The 26,404-nt window shown below is 41.2% G+C and overlaps 2 protein-coding genes across 3 annotated transcripts; both read right to left on the reverse strand.

The window, feature by feature from the left end:
- Positions 1 to 270: 270 nt before the first annotated feature.
- LOC121618958 (B2 bradykinin receptor-like) lies at positions 271 to 7,227 on the reverse strand. 2 transcript variants are annotated; one of them, XM_041954610.1, is made up of 2 exons: positions 7,116 to 7,212; positions 271 to 1,637 (listed from the first exon to the last, which is right to left on the reverse strand). In XM_041954610.1, exon 2 carries the CDS (start codon positions 1,630 to 1,632, stop codon positions 808 to 810), a length of 825 nt encoding a protein of 274 aa, XP_041810544.1. In that variant the 5' UTR covers positions 1,633 to 1,637; positions 7,116 to 7,212; the 3' UTR covers positions 271 to 807. The 2 variants fall into 2 exon arrangements, with proteins under 2 accessions (XP_041810544.1, XP_041810543.1); XM_041954609.1 differs by lacking the exon at positions 271 to 1,637 and adding an exon at positions 1,653 to 5,667 and having other exon boundaries at positions 7,116 to 7,227.
- A 5,165-nt stretch (positions 7,228 to 12,392) lies between these two features.
- Positions 12,393 to 24,543, reverse strand: LOC121618529. Its single transcript, XM_041954031.1, has 4 exons — positions 24,377 to 24,543; positions 21,730 to 22,759; positions 16,125 to 16,763; positions 12,393 to 13,490 (listed from the first exon to the last, which is right to left on the reverse strand). The coding sequence occupies exons 1-4, from the start codon at positions 24,415 to 24,417 to the stop codon at positions 12,393 to 12,395; spliced, it is 2,808 nt and encodes a 935-aa protein (XP_041809965.1). The 5' UTR covers positions 24,418 to 24,543.
- Between the last annotated feature and the right edge of the window lie 1,861 nt (positions 24,544 to 26,404).

A 26,404-nucleotide genomic window follows, 5' to 3' on the forward strand; every position in this document is an offset into this window, starting at 1 on the left:
TTTACCACAAGCATGTAGGTGTCAGAAGTGGGTCGGATGGGGTGGGGGCACAAGAAAGAAAATGTGGAATAGTTAATAAAAATAAACTATATGTATATACATCTTTACTTTAAAGAGCTGTGTGCTTTATGATTGACTGATGTTCAATTCTTGTGTTTCTTTAAAGTAAATATTAACTTGGAAGACATTTTTTTTTAAACAGAAAATTTTAATGAAGTTTGGCATTTCTTCATTCTTTTTCTTTAGCCCGAAGTACAGTCTGCAGGTATTTGTTTCAGGCTGTATTCATCCCCATCAACTTTCAACAAAAAACCTCAAAACAAACTGAGTTATACAGCACTTTTCAAAACAGATGTTAGAGACTGCTTCACAGGACAATGAAAGCAAGATAAACGAGGTAACAATAACATAAATAGCTATTGCTGTACAAAAAATGTGACAATCAGTGACAATATGGTAGTAAATAAGTTTAAGAGGTCGATGAAAGCAAATACGTACTGTATAAACGTAAAGGCACATAAATAAATACATGCATGAATAGGGTTAGCAGTCTGCATGTAGCCTGAGAGCCAGAATCCAGGGCAAAAAGGATTTCAAAACACAAGGTTTGACTGTGTCAACAAGGTAAGTGTGAAAAATGATGGGACACACCCTATATCCAGTGGAAATTACACCTTACTTACTTACTTTCCACCTCTGGTATTACCTCATAATTTACAAATATGCAAATATGGTCCGAAATAGTAGTTTTTTTCCATTTGATTTGTAAGCATGGGCAAAAAATAAAACAAATAGATAATTAAGTGATTATGAAACTGCCTGAATTCCAGTAGAGCTCTCCCTCCATTTCCTCCTCAAAAAAACTCCCCTACCTTTCTCTAAAGCTTTCCCGATCTCTTTACGAGCGCTCTCACTTATTAAACAATATATTATTGGATCCAGTGTACTGTTTATTGTGGTCGTGGCAACTGTGACCAGGTACGGATCTCTGAGCCTCGTGGCCCAGACGCAGCCCCTGGGCTCCAGTATGGCCCTGAGCAGCATGACAGTCTGGTAGGGCACAAAGGCCACTATGTAGGTTGTGAGAAGGAAAAACAACAGCAGTCCCACTTTTCTGCGCTCCTTTGCCAGGATGGAGGTGCTCTGTCGGAGTGATCGCATGATCTGCTGAAAACAAAAGGCCATGATCAGGATAGGGACCAAGAAACCCAGGGTGAATCGTATGAGGGCGAGGTTGGCATCTTCCTTTGTCATCAGTATGGGCTCCTTGCACAAGAATCTTGAGGAGAATGCTTGCAGTGCCCCCGTGTGGTCAAGCAAGATAATGTGGATGGCAATCTCTACAGTCCAAACAGCGATACTCACAACTGCTGCAGTCCGCACCTCTCGGACCCAGTGGAAGTGGAGAGGATAGACCACTGCTAGGTAGCGATCAACGGATATGCAGCAAAGGAGGCCCGAGCCCACGTAAAAGCTGTTGTTCATGACCACAGCCACTAAACTGCAGAGGCTGCCCAGAGGCCTGGGCAGGGGCAGCTCAATCCACACGGGCAGAGAGACTGTGTAGAGCAGGTCAGAGATGGACAGGTTGATGAGGTAGACCGCCGTGTTGCTCCCATTCCTCATCAGCATCCAGGCTACATACAGAGACAGGCAGTTAGCCGGACAACCCACAATAAAAAAAAGAGAATAGAGGGCTGGATACATGTGCCTTCCCACGCTGGACTCCATGGTGCAGAGGGTAGATGTGTTTATGTGGTTGAGAAGAGCTGCAGCCATCCTAACGTGGCAATGAGCGAACCTCGAATGTGAGTGGAAATGAGAAGCTCTGTGCTGTGTGTCAACTGAGATAAGCGCCGCAATGCAAATAGTTCCAGGCAAAACATGTTTGGCAGTGCTAAAAATGAAAATGGCATCCAGCGGACATTCAGCACAGGACCAGCGGACATTCAGCACAGGATCAGCCCAAATATCAAACCAGGAGCATTCAGAGCATGTAACAGTTTGGTGCCTTGCTTAGGGGCACTCAAACAGCACACACTGCCTGTCACTAGGATGAAACCAGCAATCATAGAAAGCATCTACTAAAATTTATTCAAGTCCTACACTTAAGTTCAGTTTAGAGGAACTACTTTTGCTACTTTACTACCTGTATTTGTTGCTCCACTACATTTGTGACAGGTACAGTAAATCAAATTAAATATAATAATACAGTACATCAGTCATGGGGGCCATTTTTCTGCATATTGAGTACTCAAATGGAGAAAGGATTTGAATGTTCCTTCTGTTCAAACTATATACACTGGGCTTCCCAGGAACAGCATGCATTTGCATATTTTGTCATCTGTCAGTGTGGTTCAGTGGAGGACTATTAGTTCAGTTGTGTTTGAAATATAGCAAAGCACTGTGCTCCTGAGACAAGCCAGCTACAGACAGCCTGCCAAGCTGCATCACTTGGAATAGTGATGTGGTGAGCTATTTACTTTACAACATGAAAATGTTGACACTGAGCAGCCTGGGGACTGACTTTTTTGTCCAAATAAAGTCATGAGACGGAGCTATAATTAAAAATTAAGATTAAAAAACAGAGATATAAATAGTATATATAAAGTTATTTTTAGGAGAGTGTGAATGTAGCTGACACTAAGAATCCGATCAAATTATAAAAGGGTGGACAATTTAATTATAATCTACACTGACGCAAATGAATGCACCACAACCGCAGATATCTTTTTGAAATTCTTTCTTGTCAAAACCTGGTGCCTACATTACCCACAATGCATTGTAACCACCAACGGTTCAATCTGGGATTTGGGTGGGTTATGCTAGCAGTTGCTGATGTAGCCTCGAGCCTCTAGCCTCAATCAGAGATGAGGAGGTCACATTTTTCTAACTCCACCCTTGCAGCGGTTTTAAACTTGTCGGCAATTTCTCAGCAGCGCCCTCTGGAGCTGTATGCAGGGGGACTCCTCAAATCGCGCAAGCAGTTTTCCTGTGCAACAAGGGATTATTTGCAACTATCTGGACCTGCCTATTTGGCCGCTGTTGTAGGGATGGCACTGCGTTCCCACATTTCAGCAATTACCTTGGAGACAACAATGCTATCATCACTGAGAAAAGAAATCTACAAAAATAAAGATGTAATGATATTACACTTAAAAATTTGTGTCATGTTGCTGAATAAACAGAGGGGGAAAAAAAGAAATGAGAGGCCTTTAATGATGGACGTTTGAATTTCAAAACTAGTGTACTGAGTTAGAAGGATCATGGAAATCTTTGTCAAAACTTTGCATATGTGACCTAAAAAGGTCAGCAACAATTACTTAGACTTTTGTATTTCTGCCACTTCAGGTGCTACATTAAATAGATTACGCTAAACGTTCACAGTTGATAGGCAGAGGCTCAGTGAGGCTGTGTTCACACTGTCAGAAGAGGCACCAGCATGATACTGCTCCGACAGTAACAGTAATCAGGAATCAGGAATCAGGAATCATTTATTGTCATTACACAAGTTTCCAAGTGCAACAAAATCCTGTTCGGTTACAACCGTCCCAGAGGACACAATGGCACAAAAGACAGTACAAATAATTGACATGGGAAGAGAGGGACAGGAGAACCCCTGATTCCTGATTCCAGTAAATAAACTGCGAAGCAACAAATTGTACAAGCATGGAAATGTGTGTGTGTAGACAGCATGTTGACATTTGGTTTTGGATGCAAAGAAAAGATGCACAGAGGGATTGGGTTTGTTCTGGGGTATTTAGCATTAAAATATCACAAGACAGTCTGAGTAACACCATGTAAAAGTACAGAGAAACAGACACATCATGTCATGCACACAGACATAAACATCTTGCCATTAAGGTGTCATATTACTGTGACAACTGTAAAGCCTTGTGGTTACGTAGAGACACAAAGTCTGCGTCCATCTCTTTTGTACATTGCCATTAGATTAGCTTGAGCCCATTACTCCTGCAATAGAAAACAATCTGGGTTTACTTAATTATGTAGCATTGTTATTATTGTGTTAGAATGGCAGATAAAGTAATTTGAGTCTGATATCCTGTAAAGCTGCTCCAGAACTGGAATGAAAAGCCAACAGGATGTCACATGGAATCTCTTGTGCTAAAAATTACCACACTCTTGGTTTATTGCGGCCTGTTGATGTTAGAAGACACAACAAGCGTTGATATGTGGCAGCGTATGATCACCTGTGATCGTGTTTTGTCCCCCTTCTCCCCAGCTTCCCTTCTGAGGTGTTGCCCAGAGAAGGCAAGCTACATACACTAAAACCCCACCTCTAATTTGAAAATGTGAGCCCACGTCTTCTCAACCAACACTTGTTCATCACAGAATGCATTGAGAAGACCTGGAACAGACCCCAGTACAGTAAGAGGTGTAGTGTGACAGCATACACCAGTGCCATAGCATCATTAGCCTCGTGAGCACCACCCTCCCTCCTCTTAGCTAAAACCCTGGGTTATGTTCCACCCACAGCAAGCTGTCACACTACAATCATACTGAGCAGGATCTAATGGGTAGCCATCAAAGGATATATCATGCTTCTAATCAAGTAGACATAGTAATATTGTCTGGAATTCACCTTTTTGCTAAATCTGGTTGAAACGCCAAATAAAACTCATATTCAGACTACAAAATTATCATCCTGCAGATCATCATGAGACAGCTGTGGATTTAGTGGTGGACCTGTCTGAGCGCCTGGAGATGAGGCTGAAAGTCACTCCACTGCTCGACTGCAAGAAGAGCTCCTTGACTTTTTTGCGGAAGGTCTGTCCTATAATGACGTAGAGGATGGGGTTGAGAACGCTGTTGAAGAAGGCAAAGTAGGTGAAGATCTGGAAGAAGATGTCTAGGATCGTTTCGTCGACTTTCAGGAGTTTAGCCGTTATGAGCATTTCTACCATCCTAACCAGGTGGAATGGCACCCAGCAGATCAGGAAGGCAAGGAGGACCGCCAGCACCAGAGAAGTGGCCTTGTGCTCCATTTCTTGCCTGTTTGATCCCTCCTTTAGCCGGTTTTTCAGAGCCCAAATAATCTTGACAGCGCAGTAGGAAATAATGGAAATGGGGATGATGAAGATGAACATAGTCATCAGCACCTCAGACAGCAGGCGTACACGGGTATTTGGATGGTTAAGATGGCATATATTAGTATTACATTTTGCTGTCACTTGCCTGTAGATGAGCACGGGGACACTCAGGAGAATGCCCAATGCCCACACCATGAGGCAGCCCAGTTTGGCATATTTTGGCCTACGCATTCTGCCATAGGACATCGTATGCACCAGTGCCACATAGCGATCTAGGCTAACCAGAATGAGGAAGTAGATGCTACTGTAGGCATTCATGCTGATACCCAGGTTGACGACTTTGCACAGGGGTGTACCGAAAGGCCAGTTGTAATCATTGCTTACGTTGATGGCCCAGAACGGCAAACAAGTCACTAGGATAAGGTCAGCAGCAGCCAGGTTACTCAAGTAGATCTCAGCCACAGTGCAGGGCTTCTTATGAAACCAGAAAACCACCAGGACAAACACATTAAGCACCATTCCCAACACAGTGATGAGCAGGATGTATATCGGCACCACAGAGAAGATCCACTCCTTGGTCACTATATGAGAACAGTTTGTGTTGTTAGTGGGGACGCTGTGGAGAAACAGAGGTAGGCAAACAACACAAAACGTTAAAACAAAGACAAGTCTGAACATTTTCTTTAAAATATTGTCATGATCGTAACATGGAATAACATTGAATTCTGAGTAATACTGAGTAAACACGGTCTACTGTGAACACTGAATTCTGGAACATTTTAAAGTAGTTTTCCCAGTTTAATGCAGTTTCTCTGAGAAGCTGATTGTGGTAGTAAAATTTAGGCTCAAAATGAATGAAATTTTTTTTAATTTTTTGTCTGGTACAACACTGTGGCAGCTCAAATGAGAGATCTACGGTTCTGGTCTGGTTTGGCTGGGGGCTTCCAAATTGTGGATAGGTAAATATAATGCCAATCAATGGGCTGTTTTTATTGCAATTTTCAGTACTTACGTTCTGGTTCTAAGTTAAAGGATGTACTGGCTTTAGGATACACTCAAACCCAATGTGGAATTATGTTTTTGTGAAAAAAACTCTGATTTTACAAAAAAGATTCATAAAACCGAGAAAAATGGATATATCCGTTTTTGCAAATTAAATCCTCTCATTCAAAATTTCTAATTTCTTTGAGCCGATTTGTAAGTCAGACATTTGCTATTATTTTTATTATTATTATTAATTTTTTTGGTGTTTCAAGCTGATACAACCCTTAACAAAATAATGAAAACCAGGCAAATAAACCAGACATGAGACACTAACATGAAAAGTCATGAATAGGTATTAAAATTTGACTGACTGGAATTAATAACTGGATAAGTCCAGTTAAGAAAATCAACAGCGAATGCAACAAAATCACTTGTGGAAGCAATGAACAAGGTAAAAAAAATTCAATCAACCACTTTAATGATGAGAGAACTAAAGTAAGTAACACTTGAGTAATATGAGCAGGCAGAGTGTTAAAAGATAACATTCGCTTTGATGTCCTGCTGGCCGCGGGGACGCGGACTATGAACCATAATGTTGCTGCTGCCTTTTACGCTGCTTTTACATTTACAACCACCACAGTGTTAAAATACTTTCAGTTTAAATGCATGAAGAGTTCTTTTTTCTTGATTCTGTGTATGACAAACAGATGAATACCAGTGATACTGCTCTTACCATCTATCTAAAAAATGTAGCACTAAACATGTTGAGACAGATACAGTGAAAGGGCGGTGAGCGAGATCATGAACTGCTGGAACAATAAAATACTGGCTTTTATGTGAGCAGCTTGTGTCTACCCTTGTGTAAGTCATGCCTAGATTTGACCCTTTTCTGTTTGAGGTAGCTTTTCTTCTCCCCATTAGGCTCAGTACATTCTCATAAAGTGTCTGCACACTCTCAATCACAGACAATGCCGTGAAGCTCGACACGTTACAGATGTTGAACGGTGTAGAGTGCTGTCAAGTCAACTACATTCACTGTAGTTGTAGCAAAAGTTAAATAAAAATAAAGTTCATGCATACCTTGTTGGCAGAGGAGTCATTGCTGCTTCAGATATAAGTCCAGATGTGGAGTATCCAGACACAGGAGTCTGTTCCAGTGCTCTGTGCTGCTGCCCTGTCTGACTCGCTCTCTTAAAGGAGAAAGGAAAGTGATATCAAAGTGATATCATTGGGTGTGCTGTATTGCCCCCTCCCCCGCCTTCGTTTTTCCCTCTTTTATACTTGAAGTAGCATTATATAGCCAATACATCTGTCTCTTTGCAGTGAAATCACATGACCTTCGAGATTTTTATTTTTATCATCAGCATTATCTCCAAACTCAAGATTTCAGTTATTTCTCAGTATTTTGACCTTGATGCGGACGTGTCTACACGAACGTGGCTGGTGTTTTAACTGCTATGATATGTTGATATGGTGATGACAGTTCAGTAGAAGTAGAGACAAGTCATGGGAACAGAATTTGTTTGCTTTAACTAAACTCAGGCAAAACAAAAAGTGACCCCTGCACAATGTGAGAATTCTCGTCATGTTGTGTTTAATGCCCTTGCTATCAAGATCTCTTCACTTGAAAAATATTGTAAATAAACAGACACAAATATTTAGCTCATAGTGTCATTGTTTGTCATTTTCTTGGATGTTAGACCTTCAGCGACACGGTTTCTGCAGGGTTTCATGATCATACTGGCCAAAGTATGATGGAAAACCTTAAGGGACAATATGGTTTCGAACAGGGCCGCTCAATGCCCGGACCTCAATCCTCATCTGGGCCAAACGACAAGTCAATCTGGACCCACCCATATCGTCAACTGCCGGCCTGCGGGTCACATCCAGGGTGCATCTCATTTCTCTTAAATTGCATCCACGTTTCCCTCACTTGCATCTTTTCCTTGCATCTTAGTCCCTCCCACCGCTCCCGGATCCTCGCTACTCGAAGCAGATATAAGACTACTATACTCCTGAGACTGATCGTGGTTCAGATTTCCAACCTCTGTTAATTCATACTTCACCGGCTCTGCAGAAATGGACACTTTAAGAGAGTCACTAAGCTTGTCTAGTAGACGCAAGAGGTGTGACTTTCTGGCCCTTGTATAAATGCCATACCTCATGAGTAGGCTACAAAGTGTAGCATTTTCTATTGTGAAATATTTGTTTTTGTTAATCAATGACATTGAATATATAGGGCCACACTCTCCTGGTGGTTTGGTTTCCAAATATCTCTTTTAACTCACTCCATTTTCACACGGCAGTCAAACTTCACACTGAGCTGATACAAAAAAGTAGAAAGACAAACACTTCACATGCAAACACTTCAGAGATCCACTTAAAATACAAGGAGGGCGCTCTAGACAGAGTTAGGGTCCTGGTTTTGTACATTCTGGCTCATTGTTCCCTGGCTTATCAGGACACTTGAATACAACAGAGATTTTTATCTTAACAGCTATGCTTTTCCTTTTAAGGTCCAAACACCACAGTGAAAAAAACCCCAACAACTCTTAAGTGATTCATCAAACTCCATTATCATCTTCAATTTGTGGAATTGTAATGTTAGATGTAGGCGAGATAGCTCTTGCTACTTGCAACCCTGCCCATGCTATTTCCTCTCCTACCCCTCCCTTCTCATCAATCTGACTGTGGCACAAAAGCACTCAAAATCCAGGGGGACTCAGTGCCATTGCCAAACGAGACTGGTGGGGTGTATGGGGCTAGAAGAGTGCCTTTAAATTTTGGCACTGACAATAAAATGACAATAACATTTGGTATTTAAAAATTGGAAAAAGCTGTATTAGCACTTAAACAAGCATTGACACTCATGGGAAAATGTCAATCGTGTAGACCTGAGGTCCGCTCCAAAGCCTCTGACATGACCACACACCTGGCATACAGCACATGAGTTTACCTGAAGCTCCAAACCACAAGTACGGTAAGTCTGTTTCACAGTGTCGTTGTTTGTCCAAATAGAACCGGGCTGGGTAAAGGTGAACTTTAAACTGCAGCGGTCCGCTCGAACAAGTGCTAACCTTGCCTAATCAGCTATTAGAGCTAATGTTGGCTAGAGTCAGCTATCATAGCTAACATTAGCTAATTTCAGCTAACATTATCAGAGCTAACATTAGCTTAAGTCAGGTCCAGGTCAACTTGTGAAAGCAATAGCTGTACCATTGTCTTTTATTTGGTCTATAAAATATGAGACATTTTTTCTGTAAGTCTTTCTTTGTCCTTTTACGTTGCTCCAAGCACCTGCATTGCAACTGCGCAAACCTTTTTCAATGCGAGATTGATTTTTGATGCCAAAATTTACAGTCATTGCTGTAGCCCCGTAGTGCATCTGGCAAAATTCAGTTAAAATTAATCTGTGCTGACAAACACAAGTTTGAATTCATGGAAGTCTTTCTGCATTTTCTTGAGTGAAATTATTATTTTTTTCCTCTGCACAGAACAAATGCATTACATAACTTAACCGCCGTAAAATGCACTTGAGTCTTTCCCAAGACTCTTCCAAGTAACGAAAGGCGTGGGAAACTAGGGAGATGGGATGATCACAACAATTCATTGGCAAAAACAACATCAAACCAGGCCAAAACCAAGCCTCACAGTGCTTAACTATGATCGATGATGTGATTAGATTTAGATAATATGCCCCTGGAAATGGATATCACTGCTAAATGTCAAACCGACATATAAATGTAAACTAACAGTTCAGTTAGATGTTGCAAGAAACTAGGTCCATAGTAATTAACTCACATTAAAGTTGCATACCAATATTAGCATGTTAGCATGTTAATTTATACCAAAGCTTACAAAACTTGGTTTTATACTTTTGTAGGTATAACCTCTCATCAATCCATGTGTTGACAAGTGGGGAGTTAGTGCTGCATAGTTTATGAATGTCACGGTGGGTGCTGTATGAAACCCAAAAGAAAAACACAGAAACAGGAAAAACAAGGTGGAAATACAGGAATGTGATATTCCAATTCAGGCATGCTGAGCAGGGTGGGGGTTGGAGAGTGGCAGGTTGAGGATCACAGCAGTAATGAGACAGAGAGAGAGTTGGCAGAGGATCCGGTTGCGTTATGGCTCGAGGCCGTCTGAGGTGGAGAGGGAAAAAACACGAGAGTCAAGTTCACAATCAAAAAACTCACTGTAGCAAAGTTATCACACAGAAATAAGCACTAGAGCAGAAGCTAAGACTTGATGTCACATGGTTTAACAGAGGATCTGGCAAAGCCTGGAGCGAGGGGCCGGTTTTATGTGCCGCAGTTGCCTGCTTGATGAGCCTCAGGTGTGCAGGTGGAGAGGCAGCAGGTGACCAAGCCCAGCTCAGCACAGACACAAAGACACACAGGAGGAGAGAGACACTCAAGCAAACGCATGGGAGGGGAAACATAGAAAGCACAGGGAAAACTAAAAGGCTGATGAATGTCCTGCCAAATTACTGCAACCATGTTAGCTGGTCAAAGTTGACCATTCATTACACCCTGCTCCTCTCTATTACTGTTGCTAAACCTTCTGGTCTGACACTATACATACGCAGTGTATGTATAGTGTGTGGATTTACCACTTGTAATAGTAATAAATACTGTCCTTGATTTCAGGCAGAAGTAGACGAAGAATTGTTGCCAGCAGATTTAATCATCTGTAACTAGCAAGCTATTTAGCTTTAGTTCCACGTGTCAGTTTGTGTCCATGCTGAAACTTACAATTGGCCCTACAGGCTGCAGGCGGAAGTTAGCATCCTCACTGGTTAATAACCTGTGGATACTTGTCATATTAAAAGATCCTTGGACAAGCACCACAAAGGTGAAAATTATGATTTTTGTGAGGTATTTTCACTTGTACATTTACAAGAGGAAAGGTTTTGAGAAAAACTACTAATAAACTAGTGAGGCAAATTTCTCCAAACCCAATAAAGAGCAGGACTGCTCTCATAAACTACTCCCCCCAGTGTTTCAAAGTGGTATTACTGCTGATGCTGCTGCTGCAAAGACAACCGGATTGCTGTCCGTTTTCCTCAAAGCCCGGCAACAACAACAAAACACAGAATGCATTGCATTTGTTTTCAAATTTCCACACAGAATATTAGCGAATTAAGAAAATGTGTGCATCTAACGCTACTCAATGTTGCCCAGTTTACCCTGAGAGTGATTGTTAATTAGCTTTCCAACCATTGGCAACAAGGCAAAAAGTACATAATTCATAGTTCACCAGTCTGTGGATACAGAGACTCATTAAGCTTATCTATCAGATGAATGAATCACTTGGGTTTATTTTTGTTATGTTGTGTCTCAAACTGAGTATTTTTGTTTGCGTCCTGTGACCCTGCTTTTGTTAAGATAAGGATTCATTCTTAGTTGAACTGTGGCTTTTGTAATGAGCACTGATCTGAGATCATTTTCTGGTTAAATTTCTAGTGACCATTGTGGAATTTTGTGTCTGTTCACACTGATTCAGAAACATAACATACATTTTGTAAGAAATTATTAAACAATAATTGACTAATTAGGCCTAATATTATTTTATTTTATTTTTTGAAAGTTCTGTCCCCAATGTCTAAATTTTGGCTCTTGGACAAATGCAGTTGAGGACCCCTGCCATACCTCATGTTATGAATTATTACGCTGTGTTTTAGCATTCAGGATTAATGTTTTTATTACTTATTATACTTAAGATGTTCGACTGAGTTGATGATGCACATTATTCCAGTAATACGCAGAAATAGCTAAAGTAATGAGTAGTGATGGTTGTCACTTTTGAATAGATGTTTTGTGTACATGCGGAGATTTACTGTACTGTAAATGTGCACAAGGTACACATGTGGCCGTTCTGTCATGCTAACCTGCAGAGTGTAAACTGCTTTGCAGAGTCAAGAGAAAGAATGAATGAAAAAACGACATTAGAAGACAAACACTAGGTAACATTTCAAAAATGGCAGGTTTTGTCTTGTGTGTTTAACATTAAAACATCGGTAAGTCAGTAACAGTGAGACCATGAAACAGTTCAGAGGCAGATTCAGACTCATGCTGTTATTCCGCAGAGCAAGACAGACGTCTTCATTTTCTGTGTAAACATGAACTCTGCTGCCATTTCTTCTGTAGATTATGTCCATTATCTCTGATCGGGTCCATTAATTCAGAAAGCACATCAAACATCCTCTGTTAGTGCTCCTTAACCCAATAACAGCATTACTATGGGGTTAATTTTCAAGAAGTAACAATTTGAGATTCATATCCTGTAAATTGCATCTTTTTGTCCCATGAGCAGCAACAGAAGTTGAGGACAGGATGTCATGAAGAATCATATCTAATGGTTTGCATTAAGAATGACCACAGCCTTAATTTGCTCCACTCTGTTGATGTAAGTTGACACGACAGAGCGTTGGTATGTTGTCATATCTGATCCTCTGCGATGATGCCTAGTCCTCCTGTAGATGGTGCTGACTTTCTTCCTAAAGTACTGCCCTGAGAAGACATACAGCAGTGGATTCAGAGCACTGTTCAGAAAGGCCAGATACACTGAAACCTGGCCTCCGATGTTGAGAATGTGGAACCACAGCGTCTCATCCAAGGCTTGGACATCACAGAGTGTGTCGAGGAAGGTGAATACCTGGAAGGGTCCCCAGCACAGTATGAATAGCAGTGTGACAGCATACACCAGAACTGTAGCCTTTGTGTCATTAATGTCCTGGAAACTTACACTCTCCTTCCTCTGAGCTAAAGACTTGATTATGTTCCCACTGCTGAAAACAATGACCAGAACAGGGAGCATGAAGCCCACCACGTTCATCAGAATCTGATGGGCCAACTTCCAATAGCTGTCGTGACTATAATCCAGCACACAGGACATTGTCTCATACTCCTCGAAGAACTTCACCTTTCTGTGAACCATGGTTGGTGTGCTCAATAAGAACCCTAATATCCACAGGATGAGGCAGATCACCTTGGCGTAAAGTGTCCGTCGCAGCCACCTGGCCTTCATAGTCTTCACAAGTGCCAGGTAGCGATCGACACTAATCATGACCAGGGTGTAGCTGCTGGTGTAGAAATTGGTGATGATGATGGAATTGACTATTTTGCATAAGGCATCTCCGTACGGCCAGTTGTAGTCGTTGAGGATGTTCATCGCCCAGAACGGGAGGCTGCATAGGAGGGTAAAGTCAGCCAGCGCCAGGTTGCTCAGGTAGATCTCCGCTACAGTCAGTCGATCCTTGTGGACGAGGTACACCCCCAGGACAAAGCCGTTAAAGAGGAGGCCCAGCAGGGATACGGTGAAGATGTAGGGGGGGATGATGGTGTGGACCAGCTCCCAGTCTGCAGACTGTGATGGATCGAATGGCAGGGACGCACTGGTGTTTTCGGACCACAGTTTTACCACAGATGCAAGTGTCACTGGCTCCATGGGCTGGCAAACAAAATTATTATACACAATTCATCAGTAAAATGCTGACAAAAAAACCCAGAAATCATTTAAAACACATTATGATATGTGAAGTACTGCACCAGAGATTAAATTTACATGGAAATTGATAATTTCCAGGTACATGCAACAAATTACACAAACATGTTGGAAAGTGATACATAAATACTAAAAAATATAGCCAACACAATTACATGTTTATTCACAGTTAGGCTGCTTTAGATATGCTGATGCCACACATGAACAAGTTGATTAATTTCCCTTCAGTTAAACAAAACTTGAAACTTAACAGAATAATTGTTTTGGTATATGTCACAGTAAGACCTTACACTTGTACTACCATGTAGTACCTTAAATCTTTTCATGTAGTTAAAAGGACGAACAACTGACTACAAAATAAGATATGTGACAAGAAATAATGTGAAGATTGTGTAGCAGACTACAAGCTTTGATGTCCAAAATAAAAAAACAGGACGGCACATGAATAGCTCTTACCGTGGGTTTCATGAAAATGCTCCTCCAATGGTCAAAATGCTAATGAAACAGGCATCTGGAACAGGGCTCATCTGTGTACACTGAGCTCCCTGCAAGAGTATACAGTCCAAGCAGAGATCAGCTGCAAGCGTTTTTGTATATAGAGTTGCATTCTTCCACACCCTTGGCCAAGGGCTTCAATATATCAACTTGTTTATCAAAACCGTCAAAAATTTGTTCTGCGTGCATATTAGAGACGAGCTGAAACTGCAGCGCACCAAGACAGCGAGCGCTGACTTCATCTGAAAGAAAGTGTTACGCTATCGCTACTAATGATTATATTGTTTCACTACTTGACAACTGAAATGATCGCTCATGTGATACTGATACAGTGAGTGGTTTCCTGTAATCATAGCATTCCTCAAGGCCAAAAGCAAGATAACTCACTGCATTATGTGCAGTTGCGGTACAGATCCATTTGATTTAACTGCTTATCAGAATTATTGCCTGTTTATACAGTCTGCAGTACCTCTGTCTATGTATTGATGTTGAAATACTGGAATAATCAATTTATGAATTTATCTACAGTTAATAATTTTCAAATGTGTGAGTGAATAAGGGATAAAAACTGATTTACCTTCTGCTGACTTATCCTTAATTCATGTGTACCATCCTAATCTATTCTAAATGTCCTCTTAATGCAAGCTCATGTCTTTCTTACCAGCATGCCATGAGAAGTGTTATATAAAAGTGAGTATGATTGAGGCCGTGGCATCCCTTTTATGGTCAAAATTATAACAGCACACTTGAATCATGCAGTGCAGTAAGACCTTCTGAAAGGAAAGGAATACCACTCAGTTCTTCTATTAGTCATAAATGATGCTTTATTGAAGACAACACTCATTCATCGTTAAATTATGTTTAAAGCATTCCACACTTTAGTTATATTGATAGTGCAGAAGTTTAAGTTAGATTTCACTCTTCTCATACAGCATTACAGTGGCAGGCTTAAACACAGTGATGGATTGATTACAACATAGACGCTAATTCAAAATATTTTTCTCATGTTACATCTGTCGAAGTGAGAGCCATGTTCAGTTTCAACATGTGAAATCGTTCAAGAAAACAAACCCCAGTGTCTCAGAGAAATGACTCAGCTTCCTGATAGTAGCTGTAAAAATACAAAGCCCAGCCTCAGACAACACCCGTGACAAACAGCGGCAAATTAAGCTTTATTAAGACACCCAACCTTGCTTCAGGAGACAGCTGTTTACAACAATAAAACATGGCGTCAGGATCAAGACTGACAAGCACGGCACAGTATAGTGGCAAACGTTATGACACTAATCAACGTCAGCAGCTGAAACAAAGTAGCAACAAAACTGTTGAGCTGCATAATTTTTCATGTAATATATGTCATTTTTAACTTTTATGCTCCTACATGTAGAATTTATTTACACTTCATTTACATGGACTTCCCAGAAATATCAGTCCAAAAATCCAAGTCTGGAATTCTTTTGCATCACAACAGATTACTTACAAAGGCTCAATTTTCTTGAGGAGAGTTAGAAGATACCACTCTCATGTGTGTATAGTAACATGTTAATTATTATGCTAAGCTAAGATAGTTATCTTAGCATAAATGCTGTAAAGACTGGGAAACAGCTAAGTTAACTGGCTGCAGGCTTCCTATTAGTTCTGAGAGTGGTATCGACCTTCTCATCTAACTCTCAGCATGAAAGCCAATGAGTGTATTTCCTAAAATGCCCCTATCTTATAAGTGGCAAAAGGGTAATAAGTAAGAGTATAATGGTAAATCTATACAAAAAATGCTAACAGCATGTTTTTTAAAAAATGATTTGTTTAACAGCCGTTTTGGGTCAAACCTTTCTCTATATGTGCAGACAGATTTAGATTTTCAGTTTGTTTAGTTGAGTTGAGATTGGCATTGGACTGACCGGACTTCCCGCCCTGCTGTTTCCTCCTGCACAGCACAAGTCTAAACACTTCCCTTGCCCTCTGTTTAAAGTGCTTCCCAACAATCACATACAGGAAAGGATTCAAGGAGCTGTTACTGTAGCCAAGGTAAGTAGCTAACTGGTTGCCAATGTCCAAAACGTATGCCCACGTACATCCAGAGATAACCTCGTAGAGATCAAGGGTGTCCAAGAAGATCAGAATCTGGTAGGGCAGCCAGCAGAGAATGAACACAGCCAGAACGACAAGGACAAGGCACGCAGCCTTCCTCTCTGCACTGCCTCTGCTGCCCTTTTTCATCTTCCGGCTGCTCCGAAGGACTTTCGTGACATGGTAGCTACAGAAGGATATAATGGGAACAGGGATAAGGAAGCCTACTATGCCGACAGTCATGTTGTAGCGCAATCTCCAGCCTTCATGGGGATATGCTACATAGCATGCGTCAATGCCCAGATGAGGGAAGAACTGGACGGAACGGAAGAGGATAGCTGGGAAGCTGAGCAAGACCCCAGCAATCCAGATACTGAAGCAAATCCAACGTGCCCAGATGGCCCGTCTCTCCCTCCCTTGGGTTAGGGGTCTAGTGAGGGCCAGGTATCTGTCCACGCTCACAACCGTCAGGAACAGCACACTGCAATAATAATTCATCCCAATGACAATGTTGACAAGCTGGCACATAGGCTCCCCGAACCTCCAGTGGAACTTGTTGATAATGGTCGCAACCCAGAACGGTAGGCAGGAGACCATGATGAGATCAGCTGCTGCCAGGTTGCTCAGGTAGATGTCGGCCACAGAGCTGCGCCGCTTCTGCAGACAGAACACACAAAGCACAAAGGAGTTGCCGATCACTCCAAGAAGACAGATGATGGACATGTAGGCAGGCTGCATGGTGTAAACCCAATCCCATGCATCTGTGTGGTTGCAGATGACCTCAGCTTTTGCAGCACTCTCCATGAGTAACCCACCTGTTGGTCACTATGAAAGCTGGTGCACAGAAACAGGGATTTAAGGGAAAAATAAGGGTGTGTTCAAAAGCAGCATATACTAGTAAAACCTTTTAACTGTGTCAACACAGGTTTAATGTATGTGTTGCTAGCGTCATGTCATGATTTAGACTTTGAGTTTCAAAGTGTGGGGAGATAATAGATTTAATGGAGTGTGGATAATGGTGGTTTATCAGTCAGAGCACACAGCACACACATGCCGTCGTCAAAGATGGGGGTCTTAGCAACAGATACTGTACGCAGCCTGTTTGTGATTACATTGAGCCCAGGCCACACATTCATATACACACAATGAGAAAGTATATATCCAGCTCAAATTTGAATTTTGCTCACTTTGTGTCCAAGGAAATATAAACTACGGTGATGCTGCAGCTATTATGCAAATACCTTTTTTCAGGAAAGAATAAAGTCATTTTTAGAATCAGCGTCTATGCTTCAGGTGTCTGGCGAGGCGTCTCTCATGGCAGCTGTGAACTGACAGGGCCGGCTTGAGGAGACACGCTGTGAACTAGCTATGCTAATGACATCGTCCTGTATAGCCTTCGAACTTTGATATGTGAAGTTTTTTCTCAACTTTTCAACAAGCCAACATACTGTAGCACTGGTTATGAACCCTTTGCAATTTAAACTGTCTCTTTGTGACATTTAAGGTTTCTCAGCCTGGACCAAAAAGCCTAGGCAAATTTTGTTGTGTTACGACAGAGCCAACCTAGTTGTACCCCCATCCTTTCAGGCTTTATACTCAGATAAGCTAAGTGATTACAATTAGCTTGTATTTAGGATTTCCCAACATGCTATTATTTTAAGTAGCAATAATTGCCTGTATGTGTTAAGTCTAAACAAAAGACACTAATTTCCTGTTGAATAAATTAATTTCTGTAACAGCTGCTTTGGTAAAAGTTTCTCTCTGGGTCCAGAACTTTGAATCTGCTTGCTACACTAACAATGGCGAACACTGCAGACAACAACAACTTCAACAATTACAATAATAAACTTTATTTATTCAGCACTTTTTTAAACAAAGCTACAGATTGGTAGTAAAAGTAGTAAAATACAATATGTTTTGAGAAGTGATTTAGAAGTGATGTCCCTGGACCCTGACTGCATAAGGCTCAGTCATAAGTTTCGAGCCAGGACCAGCAGAGCCCTGCCTGAGGATCTGAGGCTGCACTCTGGCTTTGTTACCTGTGTTTTGTACCAGCTGAAAGTGTAAAACCCTGAATGCAATGAATTACAATAATCTAATCAAGAAGAAATAAAATCACGAATGACCTTCTTGAGATCAGGCCGACAGACAAAAAAGCTGATTTTTGAGTTACTTCTCAATTGATAAAAAACAAAACTGAACAACTTTTAATTTGTTTTTCAGATGAAAGGTCACTGTCAAATATTCCACCCAGGTTTCTGAGTGCAGGTTTGACATTTGTAGACAAGGAACCAAGATGTTTTTGTTAAACAGGGTTTGTAAGACCAAAAAGAACAATTTCAGGTTTGTCATATTTTCTTCCCTCCGCCGTTTCTTTCATCAGTTTTTGGGACACCCGACCCTGACAGATAATACAAGATAACAACTGATGAAAAATGCTTTCTTAACGGGACATACAGTTGTCTGCCGTCTGCATAAGAGTGGTAATTGAATATTGTATTTATGCATGATATGTCTGAGTGCCAACATGTATACACAGGATAACAGGGGGCCAAGGATACAGCCTTGAGGAACACCACAGGTCCAAGGGGCTACAGAGAAGGCATCACTGGCCACTACTGAAAAAGTTCTGTTTGATGAAATAAGGTCTGAACCAGCCTAGGTCAGCGTCTCTGATGCCAACCCATTTTTCCAATAGAATAAAATGATCAACTGTGTCAAATGCTAAGCTGAGATAGAAAATAATGTCTAACAACCTCCACAATCGGCTCTAATTAAAACGTACATCATGCCTAACTTTGATGAGTGCAGTTTCGGTGCTATGATGGGCATGGAAACGTGATTTAAATTTGTCAAAGATATTAGGATTATGATTATTTATTAAAAAAATCAACTCAACAAAATTCCGTAGAATTGTTGATAAAAAATTGTCATTTAGAAATGGGTCATTCAGAGAGTGACAGCTGTTTTTTTTTTTTTTAAAGAAATGGGTCCACCTCTGCATGCTGAAGGACGGAAGGAACACAGTTAGAAATGAGAGGCCTTACTGCCTTTTGTAAAAGGGACTTTCATGTCCATTTCAGTTTGTCTGCATTTTCGCTTTATTTCTTTGGTGCTGTTATTTAGCCAGGGCGTGCTCCAAGTTGGTTTTTGCCAAGTGCAGCAGTGAAAGCCTTATGAAAGTTGTCAGCAGAGTTTGTACGGGAAGAAACACTGTTGGAGCGGGAGGTGCAAGAAGGGCCTTAAAAATAATGGCTTTGTGGTCAGAATCATATAAACTGGCCTTGCAGAGATCAACATGTTCAAGAATAAAACCAGAGAAGAGAACAATATCCAAGGTGTGTCCCTTTAAGTGAATGGGACCCTTAACTGACTGAGCAAGATTAAACAATTTCACAATGTCTATAAAATCTACAGTAAAAGAGGAAGCAAGGGGAAGCATACACACAGAGTTACATTTTAGGGGTCTGCAGATTTAAACACAAAGTAAAAGGGTCTTGCCATTTATCATAAAACCAAGTGATTAAAATGAGGAAAAATGTCAGAGAGGATATGGGGGAAAAAAATGATCTCTGTGAATCACAGCCATGTACTGAGACCCTAGGCTGGTGGAAATACTAATAACCAGGAGGACTTGTTACATTGAGAGCAGCAGAGTCACCTGGACTGGTTTAAGTAAACAAACAAACAAACAAATCAGTGATTTGACAAAGTGGAGTTATTGAGGAAAAAAATTTGATTTGCCAATGAGGTGACGTTTAATAGCCCAAATACAACTGGGTCAGATGGTGGATGTGGAACAGAACCAGGTGAGGCGGCAAGGTTGATAGGGATTATTAGCATTTACTGTACAACAGTGTTTTGGATGGAGGACTCAATGAACAGTAACCATGGGAATTGCCGTACCAGGTGAAACTGAATGAAATCACAATTGCAGACATTTTCTGTTTTTGGAGAGCATTTGTGCTGCAAACCTACTTGGGTGCAGAACACCCGCACTACAGAGGGCATCAAATCCAAACTGGTTGGTTGAGGGATCAGAAAATCTCTGGACCACGGAGATATGGTAAGGGACTGGAGAAAAACAACATTTTGTTTCAGGGACGCTGCTATTGATTAAAAGTACCAATTACTTTGAAGTCACTGCTTGGAAAACATTTAGCCCAAGTATGCTGGCATACACATCAGTGTACCTTAAAATGACATTAGATTCAGGTAGATATGTTGGTCCCTTGTGATTGGATAGGCAAAATCAAATCCCCCTCACCCATGGAAATCTGTCAAGTGGAGGCAACATCAGACTGAAGATGGAAACAGAGTGTAATGAGTTGACAGTTCTGTCTGATATCAGCTTCATATGGGGACACTGCAGAAAGCACAAGAAACTCCTTCTAAAAGCACAAGTTTGATAAAAGGATATATACAGTATACTGATTGCTTCCTAATTTCAATTTGACCATAGAACCAATTAATATATTCAAATGAAAAAGAATATATATCCCAGATTTAAAAGAATTTAGAGAAAAGGATCCTGAAAGGCAGACAAAAATACATTGAACGAGGTCAAACTGTATATTTCTGGCATACATTTTACCCTTTGAAGCAAATTTGTCTGCCTGCATGTTTTTTGTTCCACAATAATTTTCCAGCCCTAGCAATGGTGGTGAAGCCTGACTCCTAACAAAGGTTTCCTGTTTGGCATGACATGTCTTCATTTTGGTTACAACTAGGGGTGTACCCTTGACCACAAACCACAATGAGTCAACATTCAGCCATTAAAAGGTGGTGCTGGGAGAAATGTGTAATGAGACAACTGATGTCCATGCAGCCAACAAAAAGGAACATGTTTGTGTGTCGCCACTGGAAACTCTCTGACAAACTCCTGTTTTTAACTCTGCAGACAATGAGTCAGAAACGCCAGAAAACTCTTAGCAAGCAGTTGTTGGGGCCCTCTCGCGCTCTGGTTTTTGTACTCAACATTTTAATGCATAAAAAGATGAGACAAGTCATCCGTAAAACCATATGTATGTTTTATTTCATGGTTATGTACATAGAAAAACAACTACTGGTACTATTTACAATACTAGTTATCAGCGATACAAGATAGAATATGAAAACTGTATTTACATAAATTGCTTTAGATGACATCACCTGGACATTCAAGATACTGAGGCTTTCTGGTTTTTGTTATAAATGGCCAGCTGTAGTTTATTCCATGTGATAGAACTGTTATAAAAGTGAGTATGTGGTTTTCCAGCTCATGATAAGTAACATAATAATTTAACACGGTTGTGACACAGTAACACTTTTTTTTATCAATCTGCAACACCTCCTCAAGAAAAGAACATTCATTCCTGGCTTGTAAGGCCCGACACAATCCCTAAAAATAATTACATTTAAAGTTTATCTTTCTGAGAAGACGTCTTGTCAAAGATTGATTTGAAAAAGGGTGATTTGATCCCATTACTGCACAGTTACATCCGCTACGAACCTAATCATGAGTTCATCTTATCATTTCAATCATTTACATTGTTGCAAGACAACTAAGTGACTGTCCACCACAGTCACCTTCATGCAAAGTCTATTTTTGACGGGGGCTTTTGAAAGCAGAGTTTTATGTCAAAGTCTTCAGTGTAGAGGTCAGGTTTGAACGTGTGGACTCAGAGGACTCTTTCTTCTTATTGCTCCACTGGTTGAGGACCTCCCGAACTTTTTTCCGGAAGTTCTTTCCTACAATGACGTAGAGGATGGGGTTGAGAACGCTGTTAAAGAAGGCTAAGTAGGTGAAGATCTGGTTGCAGATTTCTAGGACATTCGTGAGGTGACACCCTTTCAAGATATTAGCTTGTAACAGCACGTCCAGTGTGGTGACCACGTGGAATGGCACCCAGCAGATCAGGAACGCCAGGAGGACCACCAGCACCAGAGTGGTGGCCCTCTGCTCCGTTTTCTCAGCATTGAACCTCTCTAATGACTGGATCTTCAAAGCCTGAATAATCTTGATAGTGCAGAATGAGATGATGGAAATGGGGATGATGAAGCTAAAAACAACCAACATCCCATTACAGACCTGCTCTACAGTGGGGTTTGGGTAGTCCAGAAAGCACGCATGTACACCATACTCAGGGAAGTGTTCCACTTTCCTGAAGATGAGCGTGGGGACACTCAGGAGCAATCCGAAACCCCACATCAGCAAGCAGCCCAGTTTGGCATATTTTGGCCTACGCATCCTGCCATAGGACATCGTATGCACCAGTGCCACATAGCGATCTATGCTAACCAAAACGAGGAAGTAGATGCTGGAGTAGGCGTTCATCTTAATGCCCAGGTTGACGACTTTGCACAGAAACTGACCAAAAGGCCAGTTGAAACCGTTGGCTATGTTGATGGCCCAGAAAGGCAAACAAGACACCAGAACAAGGTCAGCGGCAGCCAGGTTGCTCAAGTAGATCTCAGCCACGGTGCAGGGCTTCTTATGAAGGCAGAAAACCATCAGGACAAACACGTTAAACACAATTCCCAGAACAGTGATAAACAGGATGTATACGGGCTGGCTGGTGTTGAGCCACTCCCAGGCGTCCAGGTCAGGACAGTCAGTGCCATTGGGGATGTCCTGGTCTCCATATAAAGCTGTGGTGTTGAAGCCTGGGGTGCTGTGGAGAACAGAAAGTGAAGACAATTAAACAATGACATTAAATTATAAAAAACATCAATTTTTTTTAAACCGCTTTTTCCGCTTTCTTACTGAGAGTTAGATGAGGTGATTGATATTGCTCTCATGATTGCAAACAAGAATGGAGCTTGGGCCGCCAGCTGATTAGCCTAGCTTAGCTTAAAGACACAAGAGTCACTGATCCTCTCATCTAATGCTTGGCAGAAAGTCAATAATTTAATTTCACATGTTCAATGTTGAACTATTGCTTTAAACAAACAATGATTTTAGAATAAAGGCCACATATAATATAATATATTTTTCATATAGAATAAATGATGATGAAGATCATGGTCAAGCCATATGCACAATGTGTAATCTCATATCCCAGGAAAACATTTACACTACTTAGAAAATACAGCACTGTATAAGTGAAATCAGACTTAGACTTAATGTAATATTAAAAAAGACTTAACTGTAGACATTTGTTGGATTATCAATGAATCTCCTTTGTACCTGCTCCTCTGTGTGATTTATTGTTGTGATTGTTCGGATGTGCAAATGTTCAATAGAGTCATCCCCTGACTTGGCTTTCATTTCCACAGGAGCACTACAACAAGATAAGCTCCCATTATATCATTACTGAACAATTACTGTAGTAATTGAGCCTCTACAAACAGCTGATCATCAGCTGAGCTCTTTGAGCGCCAAATATGCACCCAATCATAAAACACAGCGGTGCATTTAAATGCCCATCTCCATTCTGTAAATCTTACTGCTACTGCAATTTGCTGAACTGCAATCTTTACATGCACCACTTACCAGCCCTGCCTTCCCCTGTAAATTGTTTTTCCACCGCACCGGTGTCTAAGTCATGTAGAACAGTGTTTGCCATGTTGCAATAATGAGCAACATGCTTCGCTCCATTCACCCTAATTCCTCTGTGGTTGTTTGATAACATCTTAGTCATCCAGGAATCGGTTTTACACTGAACCATTACTTCAGAGTCATCTGTGTCTTTAAATAATGCTCAACACATATAAGAGCATTTTTGAATGTATTAAGAGTCAATTGCTGCAAGAGTGTAGGTCTACATCAAAAGTGTCAAGCGTTTGTTTTTGTTGCCATAAGCAGAAGATATCATCTCCATGGTAGTGGGCGGAATGAAGGCGTATGCAACTGGTGCAAAGAGCAACATGTGCTTTACTATAACCAAATGTTTGACATTTCTAAAATGTGTGATCTTCAGTATATCTTCTTGTATTGGCAAAAACTCAACTCTACATGATGCAGTGCAGTCAATGTAATTTTAATTAAGCTTTCACCTTTTGATTTATGCTCACTGCTCGCTGACATGTAATACTAAACATGTTAAGAGAAATAGATCAGGTACTAAAAGACCATCTCTACTGGAAAATTCCAGTTTTTCATCTTCTTGAGATTTTTTTAGCTGTGTCACTGTTCTGTTTACTGTTGTGTATCAAGTTAAGATTGACATATAATTATTATAAAGCACAACACTACTGTAAGTTGTCAGTCCTAGTGTTAAAGAAGAGAATGTATCAATGACAATGTGACATATTTTACAATATACAAAACAAATGAATCTTGTGCATACCTTGTCGGTTGAAGAGTCATTCCTCCTGAGTATGTCCACATGTGAAACGTCCAGATGCCTGTCTCCACTGCTCATGTGCCTTCCCGTACACTACTCAGTCTGTCTCTGACTCGCTCTCTTCAAGGCAACTATAATTAAACTGATGCCAGCGAAAACGTCATTCTTCAGTCTGCATACTTTCTGTCTCTCTCTCCTGTTTGTCCACTATCCACCTCTTAGTAAGATCACACACAGCAAGTCTATGTGTTTGTGACCTGGCATAGTTAATGGTTACTTGCTTAATGTTTTATGACTGGATAAAGATTTCCAGGACTGTAAATGTGTTCAGATACGCACAATGATCCCGCCCATGTTGGACATGTTAAAAGATATGGTGCTGTGCTGTCAGTGTTGAAAAATGATATTGTAATTTCAATGTTTTTAATCTTTCCTTTTTTGTTGTCAGTATGCAGCCACTTGAGCTGGAAGTTAAAGTTAAAAACACAATTGCATAAAGATGTTTTTCTTTTTTATTTATTTTGAACAAACAGTAGTTGTCAAAGACAGACAAAATGCTATTGCTGTGGACTAAGGTTGCATTTTGCCCATTGGCAATGTTGGTATACTACTTTCATTCTAAAACTAAGAAATATTTCAGACATTTCTCTGTTACACTGTGTCACTCTTTTGTGTATGCGGGGTTGCAGGGAAACAAGGGGTTGAACCCAAATGCAGGACACACAGGCAGGCAGATAGAAGAATAAAGCTTCAGAAATTAATGCTGAATCCAGACTAACAAAAGCTGCAGGAGCAGGCAAGGGCAAAATCCAAAAAACAAAGAAGGAATACTAACTGCCAAACATGATGAAAATAACAAATTAGTAAGGCGCAGGCAGGAGACAAGTGCAGGACGACTGAATGAGGTAAAACACACTGACTAAATACACGAGAGAGAAGACTAATGAGGGACAGGTGAAACTAATTAGCAATCGCAAGGGGATAAGAGGAAACAGGAGGCTGATGGAACACCACCACAGCAGACTGCAGGTCAGCAGGAACAGGAGGTAGCTGCAGCACTAGCACTGAAGACTGCTGCAGCCCAGGAACCGGGAACGCCGCAGCACATGAACAGGAGACGGCTGCAGCTCCAAAGCCAATGTTGGCTGGACCACTGCCTGCTAACCAGAAGCATATGTCAGACGCTGCAGGGGAAATATCAGCCAACTCATACTCAGGAACTATAGAAACATTAGTGCTGGGAGGCTGGACCTCTAAGGTGCTGAGCAGCAGTGAGGATGAGGATCTGGGCAGCAGATGTTGGCAGGAGCCACGCTTCCTTCTGGAGGGCCTTCCAAAGGTGGGCCCGGGGCAGGATCAGACACGGAACTGGCTGGTTTCATGCTAGCCAACTGGTTAACTCACTGGCGAGTACCAGTCTGGTGGCTGTCTAACTCTATTGCAAGGGCCAGGAGAAAAGAAATGCAAGAGCTGGATGTCGGGGAGCTGGACTACACAGAGCCTTGAGACTTCAGGGGCTTCACTCTTGTGGGAACTGGTCTGATAGCCATCCAGGTCCTCCAGAAAGGAGACTTCTGGGAGTTATTGCAGGTGGAATCCCGCAGGAAGCTAGCCAACTAGCTTGAGTCACTCCAGTCCGTTTGTCGTGCATTTAACTACCTTATCTGTAGCGGAAACCCGGTTTGTTCTACGCATGTGTGACAATGCGCTCAGGTGTTAGGACCTGACCTACACCCATGCGTAGTACTGATCTGGCAGGATGTATGCAGCACATGTTGCTAACAAGAACTTGCCCTTGTGTGTGTGAATTATGTGCATTAATCTAAATACTGTGTAGTCTGTGCGCAGCTGCGTGAAAACGCCAACCATTACAGCCCCCGTGTTAAAGTAAGGTAGAGAATTTCAGAGGAAACAACACAAAAAGCCTCAAATTTGAATAATTCTTGGATTTTTTGTGAGAAATAATGATAATCACAACAATTCCAAATAAATTCTCTATTACACAAACATCTGACATATGAGCATACAGCA

Source organism: Chelmon rostratus, chromosome 15, assembly GCF_017976325.1.
Source record: "Chelmon rostratus isolate fCheRos1 chromosome 15, fCheRos1.pri, whole genome shotgun sequence".
Taxonomy (NCBI): domain Eukaryota; kingdom Metazoa; phylum Chordata; class Actinopteri; order Chaetodontiformes; family Chaetodontidae; genus Chelmon; species Chelmon rostratus.

Excerpts from the sequence above, each read along its gene's own strand:
- LOC121618958 (XM_041954609.1), bottom strand. The coding sequence starts at position 7,135 with ATGACTCCTCTGCCAACAAG. Across the intron at positions 5,668-7,115 it reads ATGACTCCTCTGCCAACAAG|CGTCCCCACTAACAACACAA; the intron begins GTATGCATGAAC and ends GTTTCTCCACAG.
- LOC121618529 (XM_041954031.1), bottom strand. The coding sequence starts at position 24,417 with ATGTGGACATACTCAGGAGGAATGACTCTTCAACCGACAAG. Across the intron at positions 22,760-24,376 it reads ATGACTCTTCAACCGACAAG|CACCCCAGGCTTCAACACCA; the intron begins GTATGCACAAGA and ends TGTTCTCCACAG. Across the intron at positions 16,764-21,729 it reads TGACCTCTACACTGAAGACT|AAGCGGCGCAGCTCTGTGGC; the intron begins TTGACATAAAAC and ends TTCTGTCTGCAG.